Source organism: Coregonus clupeaformis, chromosome 9 (assembly GCF_020615455.1).
Source record: "Coregonus clupeaformis isolate EN_2021a chromosome 9, ASM2061545v1, whole genome shotgun sequence".
In the NCBI taxonomy this organism is placed as follows: domain Eukaryota; kingdom Metazoa; phylum Chordata; class Actinopteri; order Salmoniformes; family Salmonidae; genus Coregonus; species Coregonus clupeaformis.
In genome coordinates this window covers 8,002,577-8,014,965 of record NC_059200.1, presented here as the reverse complement: position 1 = coordinate 8,014,965, position 12,389 = coordinate 8,002,577, and the positions used below count along the sequence as shown (strand labels likewise).

Below are 12,389 nucleotides of genomic sequence, written 5' to 3'. Positions count from 1 at the left end.
ACCAGGTGTGCAGATTGCTGATGGGATGCAGGTGCGGAAAACAAGAGAGCTCCCCGGAGCGTTCCAGAACCCTCGGGAAACTGGAGATCACGAGCAGAAAAACTAGTCCACAGACAGGACCCGACTCAGACTGCCGGGATCGTTACAGTACCCCCCTCCGTCGAACGCCACCGGGCGGACTCCCCGGAGCGCCAGGATGGAGGCGGTAGAAGTCACGGATGAGGTCAGCATCTAGGATCTGTCGCCGCGGAATCCAACTCCTCTCTTCAGGACCATACCCCTCCCAGTCCACGAGATACTGGAAACCCCGGCCCCGCCGTCTGGGAATCCATGATGCGTCGCACCGTGTAGGCAGGACCACCTCCGATCATCCGAGGAGGAGGAGGAGGAGGCGGAGGAGGCAACAGAGGACTGAGGAAAACAGGCTTGAGGCAGGAGACATGAAAGGTGGGATGGACTCTGAGCGTCCTCGGGAGTTTGAGTCGAACTGCCACCGGATTGATCACCTTCTCCACCACAAACGGACCAATGAACTTCGGTAACAACTTCCTAGACTCAGTCCGTAAAGGAAGATCCCGTGTGGCCAACCAGACCCTATCTCCGATGGTATAGGTGGGAGCGGGGATCCGCGACGATTCGCCTGGAGCTGATACCGGTCCGAAACTCTAAGGAGTGCCTTTCTGGCCCGATGCCAGGTCCGGTGGCAACGACGAATATGGGCCTGAACAGAAGGCACTGAGAGCTCCCTCTCCTGAGAAGGGAACAAGGGAGGTTGGTAGCCATACAGGCACTGGAAGGGAGACATCCCAGTGGCAGATGTAGGGGAGAGTATTGTGGGCATACTCAACCCAAGGCAACTGAGAGACCCAGGAGGTGGGGTTGGAAGAGGCCAGGCAGCGTAGCGTGGATTCCATCTTCTGGTTGGCTCTCTCCGCCTGACCATTAGATTGGGGGTGAAAACCAGATGTGAGACTGACTGTAGCTCCAATGGCCAAACAGAAGGACTTCCAGACAGCAGAGGTAAACTGAGGGCCACGGTCGGAAACGATATCACTGGGCAAACCGTGGACCCTGAAAACCTCCCCTAACCAGGATCTCGGACGTCTCGAGGCAGAGGAAGCTTGGCAATTGGCACAAAGTGGGGCGAACTTGCTGAATCTGTCCACGATAGTCAGAACGACCGTGTTCCCCTCAGAAGCGGGCAACCCAGTGACAAAGTCCAGGGCCAGATGCGACCATGGTCGCGGGAATAGGAAGGGGGTGAAGTAGTCCAGAGCTGGGCCGATTGGTACTCTTATTCTGCGCACACACTGGACAGGCAGCAACATAACCCCGAGTATCCTCGGCCATGGCAGGCCACCAAAACGTCTGCGAAGAAGCGCCATCGTCCGAGCCACGCCAGGGTGACAAGCCATCTTGCTGGCGTGGGACCATTTGAGGACCGCAGGACGAACCGACTCAGGCACAAACAACCGACCGGGTGGACCGTTACGGGACCGGGCTGCGTCCAGGGCCGCCATCACCTCCTCCTCAATCTTCCACCTAACCGCTCCCACGACGCAGTTCCGGGGGAGAATTGTCTCGGTCTTGGACCCACTCTCCTCCGTCTTGGAGAACATCCGAGACAAGGCGTCCGCCTTGCCCGTTCTTAGATCCAGGTCGGAACGTCAGGGAAAAATTGAATCGTCCGAAAAAACAACGACCACCTGGCCTGGACGGGAGTTGAGACGTCTAGCCGATTGCACGTAAGCAAGATTCTTGTGGTCAGTCCAGACAATAAACGGTTGCTCCGCCCCCTCCAACCAGTGGCGCCACTCCTCCAAGGCAAGTTTCACCGCGGAAGCTCCCGGTTACCCACATCGTAATTCCTCTCCGCAGGCGAAAGGCGACGAGAGTAGTAGGCGCAGGGATGGAGTTTACTGTCCGTGGAGCATCGCTGCGACAGGATGGCGCCAACTCCCACATCAGACAGCGTCCACTTCAACGACGAACTGACGGGCCGTGTCCGGTTGAGAGAGAATCGGTGCGTTGGTGAATCGCCTCTTCAAATCCAGAAACGCTTCGATCCGCCTCCGGATTCCACTTGAAGCTCCTGATACTGGAAGTCAAGGCAGTTAACGGAGCGGCCACACGGCTGTAATCCCGGATGAATCTGCGGTAGAAATTCGCAAACCCCAAAAATCTCTGGAGCTGCAATCTACGTGCCGGGCTGGGCCCATTCCAGAACCGCTCTAACCTTCTCCTGGTCCATCCTAATCTCTCCCCTGGAGATGATGTACCCGAGAAAGGATGTCGTGTGGGCGTGAAACTCGCACTTCTCGGCCTTCACGAACAGGCGATTCTCCAACAATCGCTGCAGAACCTGCCGGACATGCTGGACGTGGTCGGAAGGTTCCTTCGAGAAGATCAGAATGTCATCCAGATAAACAAACACAAAGAGACCGATCATATCTCTCAGGACGTCGTTCACCATACTCTGGAATACCGCTGGAGCATTGGTCAGTCCAAACGGCATCACCTGATACCGAAGTGACCCATCGGTGTATTGAAACCCGTCAACCACTCGTCTCCCTCTCTGATCCGGACCATGTGATACGCATTGCGTAGGTCTAGCTTGGTGAACACCGTAGCACCCTGTAAGGAGTCGAAGGCAGAACTCATCAAGGGCAGGGGATACTTGTTCTTGACCGTGATGTCATTCAACCCCCGATAATCAATACACGGTCGAAGAGAGCCATCCTTCTTACCCACAAAGAAGAATCCTGCCCCCAGGGGTGATGACGAGGGACGAACGAGACCAGCAGCTAGGGACTCCTTGATGTAGGTCTCCAAAGCCTCACGTTCAGGGCGGGAGATACTGTATAACCTTCCCTTGGGGTAGACAGCTCCAGGGAACAGGTTGATGGCACAATCATATGGTCGGTGGGGAGGGGAGTGACAGAGCCTTCTGCTTACTGAACACTTCCCCCAAATCGTGATATGTCTCGGGAACCAGGGACAAATCTGGGGGTTTAGCCTCAATCACCTGACTGGGAACCGAATGGGGACAGGCAGTCTTGAGACAGTTAGCATGACAATCAAGGCTCCAACTCGTTACCTTGCCCGTCACCCAATCGAACGTGGGATTGTGTTCCTTCAGCCAGGGGTATCCAAGGACCAGAGGAACATGGGAAGACGGCAGAATGAAGAATGAAATCATCTCCGAATGATTCCCCGACAACAGCATCTTAACCGGTTCAGTCCTCATCGTGATACGTGCCAGCCTACTGCCGTTCAGAGTGGTCGCTTCAATGGCTTCCGGCAATTGCTCCTTGGAAAGCCCCAGCTGTTCCACCAACTCGGCATCAAGAAAGCTTCCATCGGCACCTGAATCGATAAAAGCGTTAATCGCTAAGCTCTGATTCCTGTTCACAAGGGTAGCCGGGAAACGGGGTCTGACAGAGGTATTGAGAGGTCGAAACTGGCTCGCTAAAAGTCCTCCCAACTTTAGCGAGCCGCGCAGTTTGACGACCGCCGGGAACAGGTGGCGAGGTAATGTCCCGAACCACCACAGTAGAGGCAACAGTTAGTCCTACGTCTGAGTTGGCGTTCCTCCTTGGTTAACCCGTGCCGCCCTACTTGCATTGGTTCCGAATCGGGAGACAGGACCTCTCCACTAATCCTGTGTGGTGGACGATGATCGACGTATTCTGGTCCAATCCCCGACCCGACTGGAACCTGAGAAGCTGATCGATTGGACGGACCCCATTGCTTCTCCCTCCTTCGCTCTCGGACTCGATTATCCACCCGAATAGACAAGGCTACCAAGCTGTCCAGGTCACTAGGCTCCGGATAGGAGATCAACTCATCCTTGAGCTGCTCCGACAGACCCTGGTAAAAGGCCGCTTGCAGAGACTCCTCATTCCACCCACTCTCCACAGCCAACGTCTTGAACTCGATCACGAAGTCGGCCACGCTGCGAGTTCCTTGGTGAAGCGAAAACAGGCGCCTAGCTGCGTCCCTCCCTCGGACGGAATGGTCGAAAAGCTTCCTCAGCTCGGCCGTGAACCCCGGGTATGAAGCCATGCAGGGGTCTTGTCGTTCCCAAACGGCTGAAGCCCACTCCAGCGCTCGACCACGCAGCAACTCAATCACAAAGGCTATCCTAGCCTTGTCTGTGGCATAAGAGTAGGGCTGTAGATCGAACACTAACCCACACTGCATAAGGAAAGAACGGCATCTTCCCAGCTCCCCCTCATATTTATCCGGCGTCGGAACCTTGGGCTCACGGAAGGACACCGCTCCAGACGCGGCAGGCGAGATGGGTGAAACCGGTAGTGGATCCTCCACCGGAAACTCGCTGGTTCTGGACCTCCGTCAGACCGGTAGAAAGGTTCCGAACTGCCAACGCGATCTCCTGTAGCTCCGTGCTATGATGGCCCAACATCTTCTCCTGATGGGTAATGGCATGGCGAACAGAGTCCAGGTCCGCTGGGTTCATTACTGGCCGGATCGTTCTGTCACGAGTTACAAAGCCAGAACCCAGAAGCAGACCAGGACAAGGTAAGTTGAAACGAAGGTGAGTGTTTATTTACAAAGTCAAGAGTGATGCTGAATAATCCAGGGAACAGAGCGGGCGGCGTTGATTAGTTGTTGGGGGTGCAGTGGTTGATCCAATCATGGCTCGGCAGCCGCCCGACCACCAGGCAGAGGTTGGATGAAGGTTCCGGACGAGTGACTGCAGATGGAACAAAACGGAGGTAAGTAAACAACAACCCAACAAGGTGCAAAACAACAAAACTAACGCTAGAAGCTCTAAGACTGATACTCTGGTAAACCTACTGTTCATGGCTAACGATCCGGCAGGGAATGGATGTTAGGCCAGAGCCTAAGAAGGGTGATGATCAGGACCAGGTGTGCAGATTGCTGATGGGATGCAGGTGCGGAAAACAAGAGAGCTCCCCGGAGCGTTCCAGAACCCTCGGGAAACTGGAGATCACGAGCAGAAAAACTAGTCCACAGACAGGACCCGACTCAGACTGCCGGGATCGTTACACTGGAGGTGTGTTGGGTCATTGTCCTGTTGAAAAAGAAATGATCGTCCCACTAAACCCAAACCAGATGGGATGGCGTATTGTTGCAGAATGCTGTGGTAGCCATGCTGGTTAAGTGTACCTTGAATTCTAAATAAATCACAGCAGGTCTCTTCTTCTTCACCAGCAAAGCACCCCCACACCATAACACCTCCTCTTCCATGCTTTATGGTGGGAAATACACATGCAGAGATCATCCGTTCACCCACACTGCGTCTCACAAAGACACGGTGGTTGGAACCAAACATTTCCAATTTGGACTCCAGACCAAAGGACACATTTCCACCAGTCTAATATCCATTGCTCGTGTTTCTTGGCCCAAGCAGGTCTCTTCTTCTTATTGGAGTCCTTTAGTAGTGGTTTCTTTGCAGCAATTCGACCATGAAGGCCTGATTCACACAGTACCCTCTGAACAGTTGATGTTAAGATGTGTCTGTTACTTGAACTCTGTGAAGCATTTATTTGGCCTGCAATTTCTGAGGCTGGTAACTCTAATGAACTTTTCCTCTGCAGCAGAGGTAACTCTGGGTCTTCCATTCCTGTGGCAGTCCTCATGAAAGCCAGTTTCATCATAGTGCTTGATGGTTTTTGCGACTGCACTTGAAGAAACTTTCAAAGTTCTTGAATTTTTCTGTATTGACTGACTTTCATTTCTTAAAGTAATGATGGACTGTCATTTCTCTTTGCTTATTTGAGCTGTTCTTGCCATAATATGGACTTGGTCTTTTACCAAATAGGGCTAACTTACTAGAGATCCTGGTTCGAATCCAGGCTCTGTCGTAGCTGGCCGCGACCGGGAGACCCATGGGGCGGCGCACAATTGGCCCAGCGTTGTCCAGGGTAGGGGAGGGAATGGCCGGCAGGGATGTAGCTCAGTTGGTAGAGCATGGTGTTTGCAACGCCAGGGTTGTGGGTTCGATTCCAGTATAAAACAATTTTAAAAAATGTATGCACTAACTGTAAGTCGCTCTGGATAAGAGCGTCTGCTAAATGACTAAAATGTAAATGTAACTTCTGTATACCCCCTACCTTGTCACAACACAATTGATTGGCTCAAACGCATTAAGAAGGAAAGAAATTCCACAAATTAACTTTTAAGAAGGCACACCTGTTAATTGAAATGCATTCCAGGTGACTACCTCATGAAGCTGGTTGAGAGAATGCCACGAGTGTGCAAAGCTGTCATCAAGGCAAAGGGTGGCTATTTGAAGAATCTCAAATATAAAATATATTTTGATTTGTTTAACACGTTTTTGGTTACTACATGATTCCATATGTGTTATTTCATAGTTTTGATGTCTTCACTATTATTCTACAATGTAGAAAATAATAAAAATTAAGAAAAACCCTGGAATGAGTAGGTGTGTCCAAACTTTTGACTGGTACTGTACATACAGCATAGGAGTCTGTGTGTTTGTGGTATGTGGGATCTTACCGATGCCACCTGGAAGGAGTTGTTGGTCCCTCTGTGGTCCAAGTCATGACACATGCAGGACACAAAAAGAGCAAACATCTCGATGTCCCTGAAACAAGAGAACACTGCAGTGTTATGTGAGTTGTTCATGAGTGTGTTTCACTTTACCGTAGCAAAGTTTGTAAATGCTTATCTATGTGTGTTCGTACTCTAGGTAGTTGGAGAGCTCCAGGTTCTTGCAGAGGAGGTAGCAAAAATGAGAGACTGAGAACGCGTGCATCCAGTTGTGATATGGAGGATCCCTGTAGCCTCTCTTCACCATCAGACAGAACCTGGCCAGTGTGTGCATGTTGATCTTGTAGGTGTTTACGAAGCCCATGTCCTCAAACATGCTGATAATGGCCTGAAAACAGGAAGCATGATCAAGAGACATGAGAAAACAGAAATGATACTACCAGTGTATTTCTCCAAGAGTGTGTGTTGATTGTCTCACTGTGGGTGTGCTGTCGTCTGACAGGGAGCGAGGTGTGTAGGTGAAGTTGGAGAACCTGGGGTGGATTTCCCCTACAGGCTGGATCCCCACAGTCAGTAGCCGGGTCACTTCCTCCTCTGACACCTGAGAGACAGGGTCAAAGATCAGGACATTAACTGCCAAATATAACAAACTGACTAGATCTGCATTCATAGGTTGAAGAGATTAGTTGAATAGGTTGAAGAAGAGCTCTGATTGGATGCTTTACCATCATGTGGTACTTCATCATCTCATTGGCCAGCTGACTCCTAAACTGGGCTTCGTCAACCCTCTTATACAGGAGGGACTGGGGGAAGAACAGAGAGCACAGGAGTCATTCATCATGATGACAATATTGTTGATGACACATTAGTGTTAATCAATATCCTTACTCTATAGAAAAAAAAATGACGTCAGTTAATAATCAGTTATAAGGTCAATAGGATAAGCAAAGAGGATGCCTGTGCACTCACATGAGCGATGCTGATGCCACAGTATATGGAGAAGGCTGTGGCCAAGTCCTCATCCAGGCGGGTGAACCATGGTCCATTGGTCTTGTTGACCAGCTCAGCCACCCCAATCACTGAGAGAGAGAGAGAGAGAGAGAGAGAGAGAGAGAGAGAGAGAGAGAGAGTATCAGTAGATAGAAATAGGGAGAGGGGGAAATAGAGAGAGAAAGAAAGAGAGGCAGACCTCCGTTTTCATCCTTTATGGGGAAGCAGAGGATGTTGCGTGTCCTGAAGCCTGTGCTGTCGTCCACGGCGCGGTAGAAGAGAGGGTGGGAGTAGGCATCTGTGATGTTGAGGATCTTCCCTGTGGTGGCCACATGGCCTGCTATGCCCTGGTCAGCGGGGATACGCAGCTCTGTCTGAGACGAGAAGAAAAAGGCAATTATACTATGGAAATAACATCCATTTACAATAACATTTGATCTTATACTAAGCTATAAGTCTGTGGATTAGGGCTTTGGTGTGAGTGAGTTTAGGATGACGACACACCTCCTCATTGATAACCACTCCTCCATCAAACACCTTGGCAACCAGCTCATGACTGACACTGTCCAACAGGAACACAGAACAACTGGAGGAGAGAAAGATGGGTCATATTAATCAATGATACTAAGGCTTTTGTTACGATGCTTGTGATAGCCTTATGGTAATACATTACTTACATTTCTGCACTGGTGAGACTCCGTGCTTCTGCAATGATCTCTTTTAGTAGGACTGATACATCATCTGGAGACAGAGATATATAACTGTTGTTATAACAGTAAAAAATGATGACCCACTGTGCCACTAAAACAAGGTTAATAGGTTAAATATGATACTTACCCAGGTGTGTGAAGAGGTTTTTCGCGACTTGAAGCAGAGCCTATATGAACACAGACGGACACAGGTAACAGTTGAGAAGACTAGAAGTGTATTTGTGGGCTAGCTAAAGATTCTCACCAAGTTAGGAATCGTGAAAAAGTACTACTGAATTACTACATAAAACCTCGTCGTGCAGTAGTGATTATGTAGAGACTTGTAGGGATTGTGTAGTGAATGTGTAGTTTATGCACTACTCAAGTTTATGAACTACTGTTTCCAGTAGTTATCAGGTAGAGATTTTTACTACTTGATGTTGGTAGTATATATGTAGTCGAAACAGTACAGCTTTACTACACAGGCTTTTCAATAATAATCAGATAGAGTTTTTACTACTTGATGTTAGTAGTAAATAAGTATCACAACACTACAGCCAGACTACACCGGCTTCTTGCGACCACAGAAGACGACAAAACAGGAAGTAGTTGGTTGTTGTTATTTAGCTACTTTTTGACAATCCTGAACGTAATCATCTTCCATCCTTCGTCATCCTGTCTTTCATTGCCCTTATGCTGTCACCATCTGTACGTTTAAACTTTCCTTTATGCTTTATGAATACTTTCATGTCGTTGTTTAGCCATTTATATAACTTTTTACCACATCAAAAAGATTGCTAGCAAAAACGATCTTAGCCGTCAGCCGTTGTCATAGAAATGTATTGAGTTTAGCCTAGCTGTTTGCTAGCCCCATTGAAATGTTGCTATGTAGCCCTCAACATAAGAAGACTGGAGAACATTGTTGGTAAGATGAACGTTGTTTATCAAATGTTTTTCTGTGTTGTCTTATGTGACCTCTGTTAGCAGATGATTGATAATGGCTTATAATTGGTTATCTCTTTTGCTTGTCTTTATTTTCTAAAAGGTTAAGTGGTGGAGAAATGTAGCTGCAACAAAAACGAGGCTCTGAAGATATTTAAGTCAAAGCTGAATAAAGACAAGGCCTCAAAGGGATTAACAAAAACATGTAAATATGTAATAAATTTTCTATCAATAAATGTTGTATAAGCTTATTATTTATTGGTTGATGATATAACTACAGTTAGAAACTTGAGGAAATAACATGTGCACTAGTCTAGTTGTGACACAGTAGTGAAACAAGTGATTTTGAATAAGCAAACAGTAGTAAATGTAGGAAATGAAAAAGGATCAGGAGCAATTCAATAGTGATTAGTAGTGACACAACCCTACACACAGATGGCACTGGCAGTAGTACTTCAATAGTGATTGAGTAGGCATACAGCAGTAATGTGTAGGCATTGTGTAGTAATTCAATGGTGAACATGTAGGAATTGTGTAGGTTTTAAGTAGTAGATACTTAAAACCTGTGTGCCAGAAAATAAAATAACTTATCCCAACCATGAAAGTTGCCTGAGCTCGTGGTTGCTTACATCCACTATGACAGGCTCATTGACCACCCTCCCTCCCAAAAGCCTGCAAGAGATGAGACAGCCAAGCCTATGGGTTCGCAGCTTCAGCCCCGCAGCGCGCACACACACTTACACACACCAACTGATTAATGGACTGCTGAATGTTTTTTTTTGTTTTTTTTTGTTACTTTGTTTGTTATTCTCCATATTATGTCTATATCTGAGAAGCTACCCAGGAAAGGGCTGAAAATAGCACATATTAATATATGTAGCCTTTAGAAATAAGGTTCAAGAAATCAATAACTTGCTAATATCAGATAACATTAATATACTGTATTAGCCATTTCTGAGACTCACTTGGATAATTCCTTTGATACAGCAGTAGCAATACAAGGGTATAACATCTATAGAAGAGACAGGAATAAATATGGGGGAGGTGTTGCTATATATATTCGGAGCCATATCCCTGTAATGCTTAGAGAAGATCTCATGTCAAGTGTTATTGAAATGCTGTGGTTGCAGGTTCAATTGCCTGATCTACCGCCTATTATTTTGGGGTGTTGCTATAGGCAACCAAGTGCTAACAATCAGTATCTAAATAATGTGTGTGAAATGCTTGATAGTGTATGTGATGTAAACAGAGAGGTGTACTTTCTTGGGGTCCTGAATATTGACTGGTTTTCATCAAGCTGTCCGCTCAAGAGGAAGCTTCTCACTGTAACCAGTGCCTGTAATCTGGTTCAGGTTATTCATCAACCTATCAGGGTGTTTACAAACACTACAGGAACAAGATCATCCACATGTATTGATCACATGTTTACTAATACTATAGAACTTTGTTCTAAAGCTGTATCCGTACCCATTGGATGCAGTGATCACAATATAGTGGCTATATACAGGAAAGCCAAAGTTCCAAAAGCTGGGCCTAAAATAGTGTGTAAGAGATCATACAAAAGATTTCGCTGTGACTCTTATGTGGATGTAAAAAATATTTGTTGGTCTGATGTGATTAATAATAAGGAGCATCCAGACGCTGCACTTGATTAATTTATGAAATTGCTTCTTCCAGTTATTGTTAAACATGCACCTGTTAAGAAACTGACTGTTAGAACTGTTAAGGCTCCATGGATTGATGAGGAATTGAAAAACTGTATGGTTGAAAGAGATGGGGCAAAAAGAGTGGCTAATAAGTCTGGCTGCACATCTGACTGGCTGACTTACTGCACATTTTATGATCTTTTACGAGATCTAATGTGTTATATTCTCCTACATTAATTTCACATTTCCACAAACCTCAAAGTGTTTCCTTTCAAATGGTATCAAGAATATGTATATCCTTGCTTCAGGTCCTGAGCTACAGACAGTTAGATTTGGGTATGTAACTTTAGGCGGAAATTGAAAAAAAGGGTCTGATCCTTAAGAGGTTAAGCTGCAGCTGGCCCAGAACCGAGCGGCCCGTCTTGCTTTTCATTGTAATCAGAGGGCTAATATAAATACAATGCATGCCAGTCTCTCTTGGCTAAGAGTTGAGGAGAGACTAACTGTATCACTTCTTCTTTTTATGAGAAACATTAATGTGTTGAAAAGTCCAAATTGGTTGCATAGTCAACTTGCACACAGCTCTGACACACACACACTTACCCCACCAGACATGCCACCAGGGGTCTTTTCACAGTCCCCAAATCCAGAACAAATTCAAGAAAGCGTACAGTATTATATAGAGCCATTATTGCATGGAACTTCCTTCCATCTCATATTGCTCAAATGAACAGCAAACCTGGTTTAAAAAAACAGATAAAGCAACATCTCACACACAATGCCTCGCCCCTATTTGACCTAGATATTTTAAGTGTATGTATTAATATGTAGGCTATGTGTGCCGTTTTTTAATTTGTACTTGAGCTGTTCTTGTTTATTAATGTTCTGTATTATGTCATGTTCCATGTTTTGTGTGGACCCCAGGAAAAGTAGCTGCTGCTTTCGCAACAGCTAATGGGGATCCTAATAAAATACCAAATACCCAAAAGCTCAGTAGTTACACAGTAGTCATTAACGAATAATTATGTAGTGATTTGGGAAGGAAATATGTAGTGTTCACCGGTAGTGAAATGTCCCAATTTACTACTTAAATTACTACATAAATCACTACTGGTTTACTACACATCTCAATAGCAATCAAGTAGTAAAACCAGTAGGTTTTGTGTAGATCTTGTGTAGTAGTGATGAGTAGTAATTCAGTAGTACTTTTTCATGACTGGTGAGTGCAGTCGGGTAGCGTCTCCTTACCTGGCATTCATACTTGAGTCTCTGTTCCTTCTGGAAGGCCAGTGTGCTGGTCAGTACTGAGGATGTGTAGCAGAAACAGTGCTGCACTATGTGTTCATCCACCTCTGTGTGTCTGAAGGATGACAAGAGCACACACATTTTACAGTAAGACACACACATATGCAGCTACCCATGCACACGCACATACACTCACAGACAGAAGTATGCATGCTTACGCTAACACACATAGCTCTATACCTGTCTGCTCCTTTTTTGTTGAAGGCACAGGCGAGGGCCACAACCTTGGTGGTGGCCCGACACTCAACAGGAACACACAGCATGGAGATAACTTCAAATCCCAGAGTGCTGTTCAGCTGCTGGTGTTCCTCCTACA

General features: G+C 46.8%; 1 protein-coding gene across 1 annotated transcript in view; it reads right to left on the bottom strand.

Annotated features, from left to right (window-relative positions):
- Window positions 1-12,389, bottom strand: part of LOC121573662 (cGMP-dependent 3',5'-cyclic phosphodiesterase) — a 42,569-nt gene that overhangs the window by 5,831 nt on the left and 24,349 nt on the right. The window contains exons 13-23 of the mRNA XM_041885810.2: window positions 12,254-12,384; window positions 12,017-12,128; window positions 8,329-8,368; window positions 8,169-8,232; window positions 7,996-8,077; window positions 7,691-7,865; window positions 7,471-7,580; window positions 7,227-7,304; window positions 6,980-7,102; window positions 6,696-6,889; window positions 6,508-6,595 (exon numbers count right to left, since the gene is read on the bottom strand). Of these exons, the coding sequence (XP_041741744.1) occupies window positions 6,508-6,595; window positions 6,696-6,889; window positions 6,980-7,102; window positions 7,227-7,304; window positions 7,471-7,580; window positions 7,691-7,865; window positions 7,996-8,077; window positions 8,169-8,232; window positions 8,329-8,368; window positions 12,017-12,128; window positions 12,254-12,384 (1,197 nt within the window). The remainder of the gene's footprint in view (window positions 1-6,507; window positions 6,596-6,695; window positions 6,890-6,979; window positions 7,103-7,226; window positions 7,305-7,470; window positions 7,581-7,690; window positions 7,866-7,995; window positions 8,078-8,168; window positions 8,233-8,328; window positions 8,369-12,016; window positions 12,129-12,253; window positions 12,385-12,389) is intronic.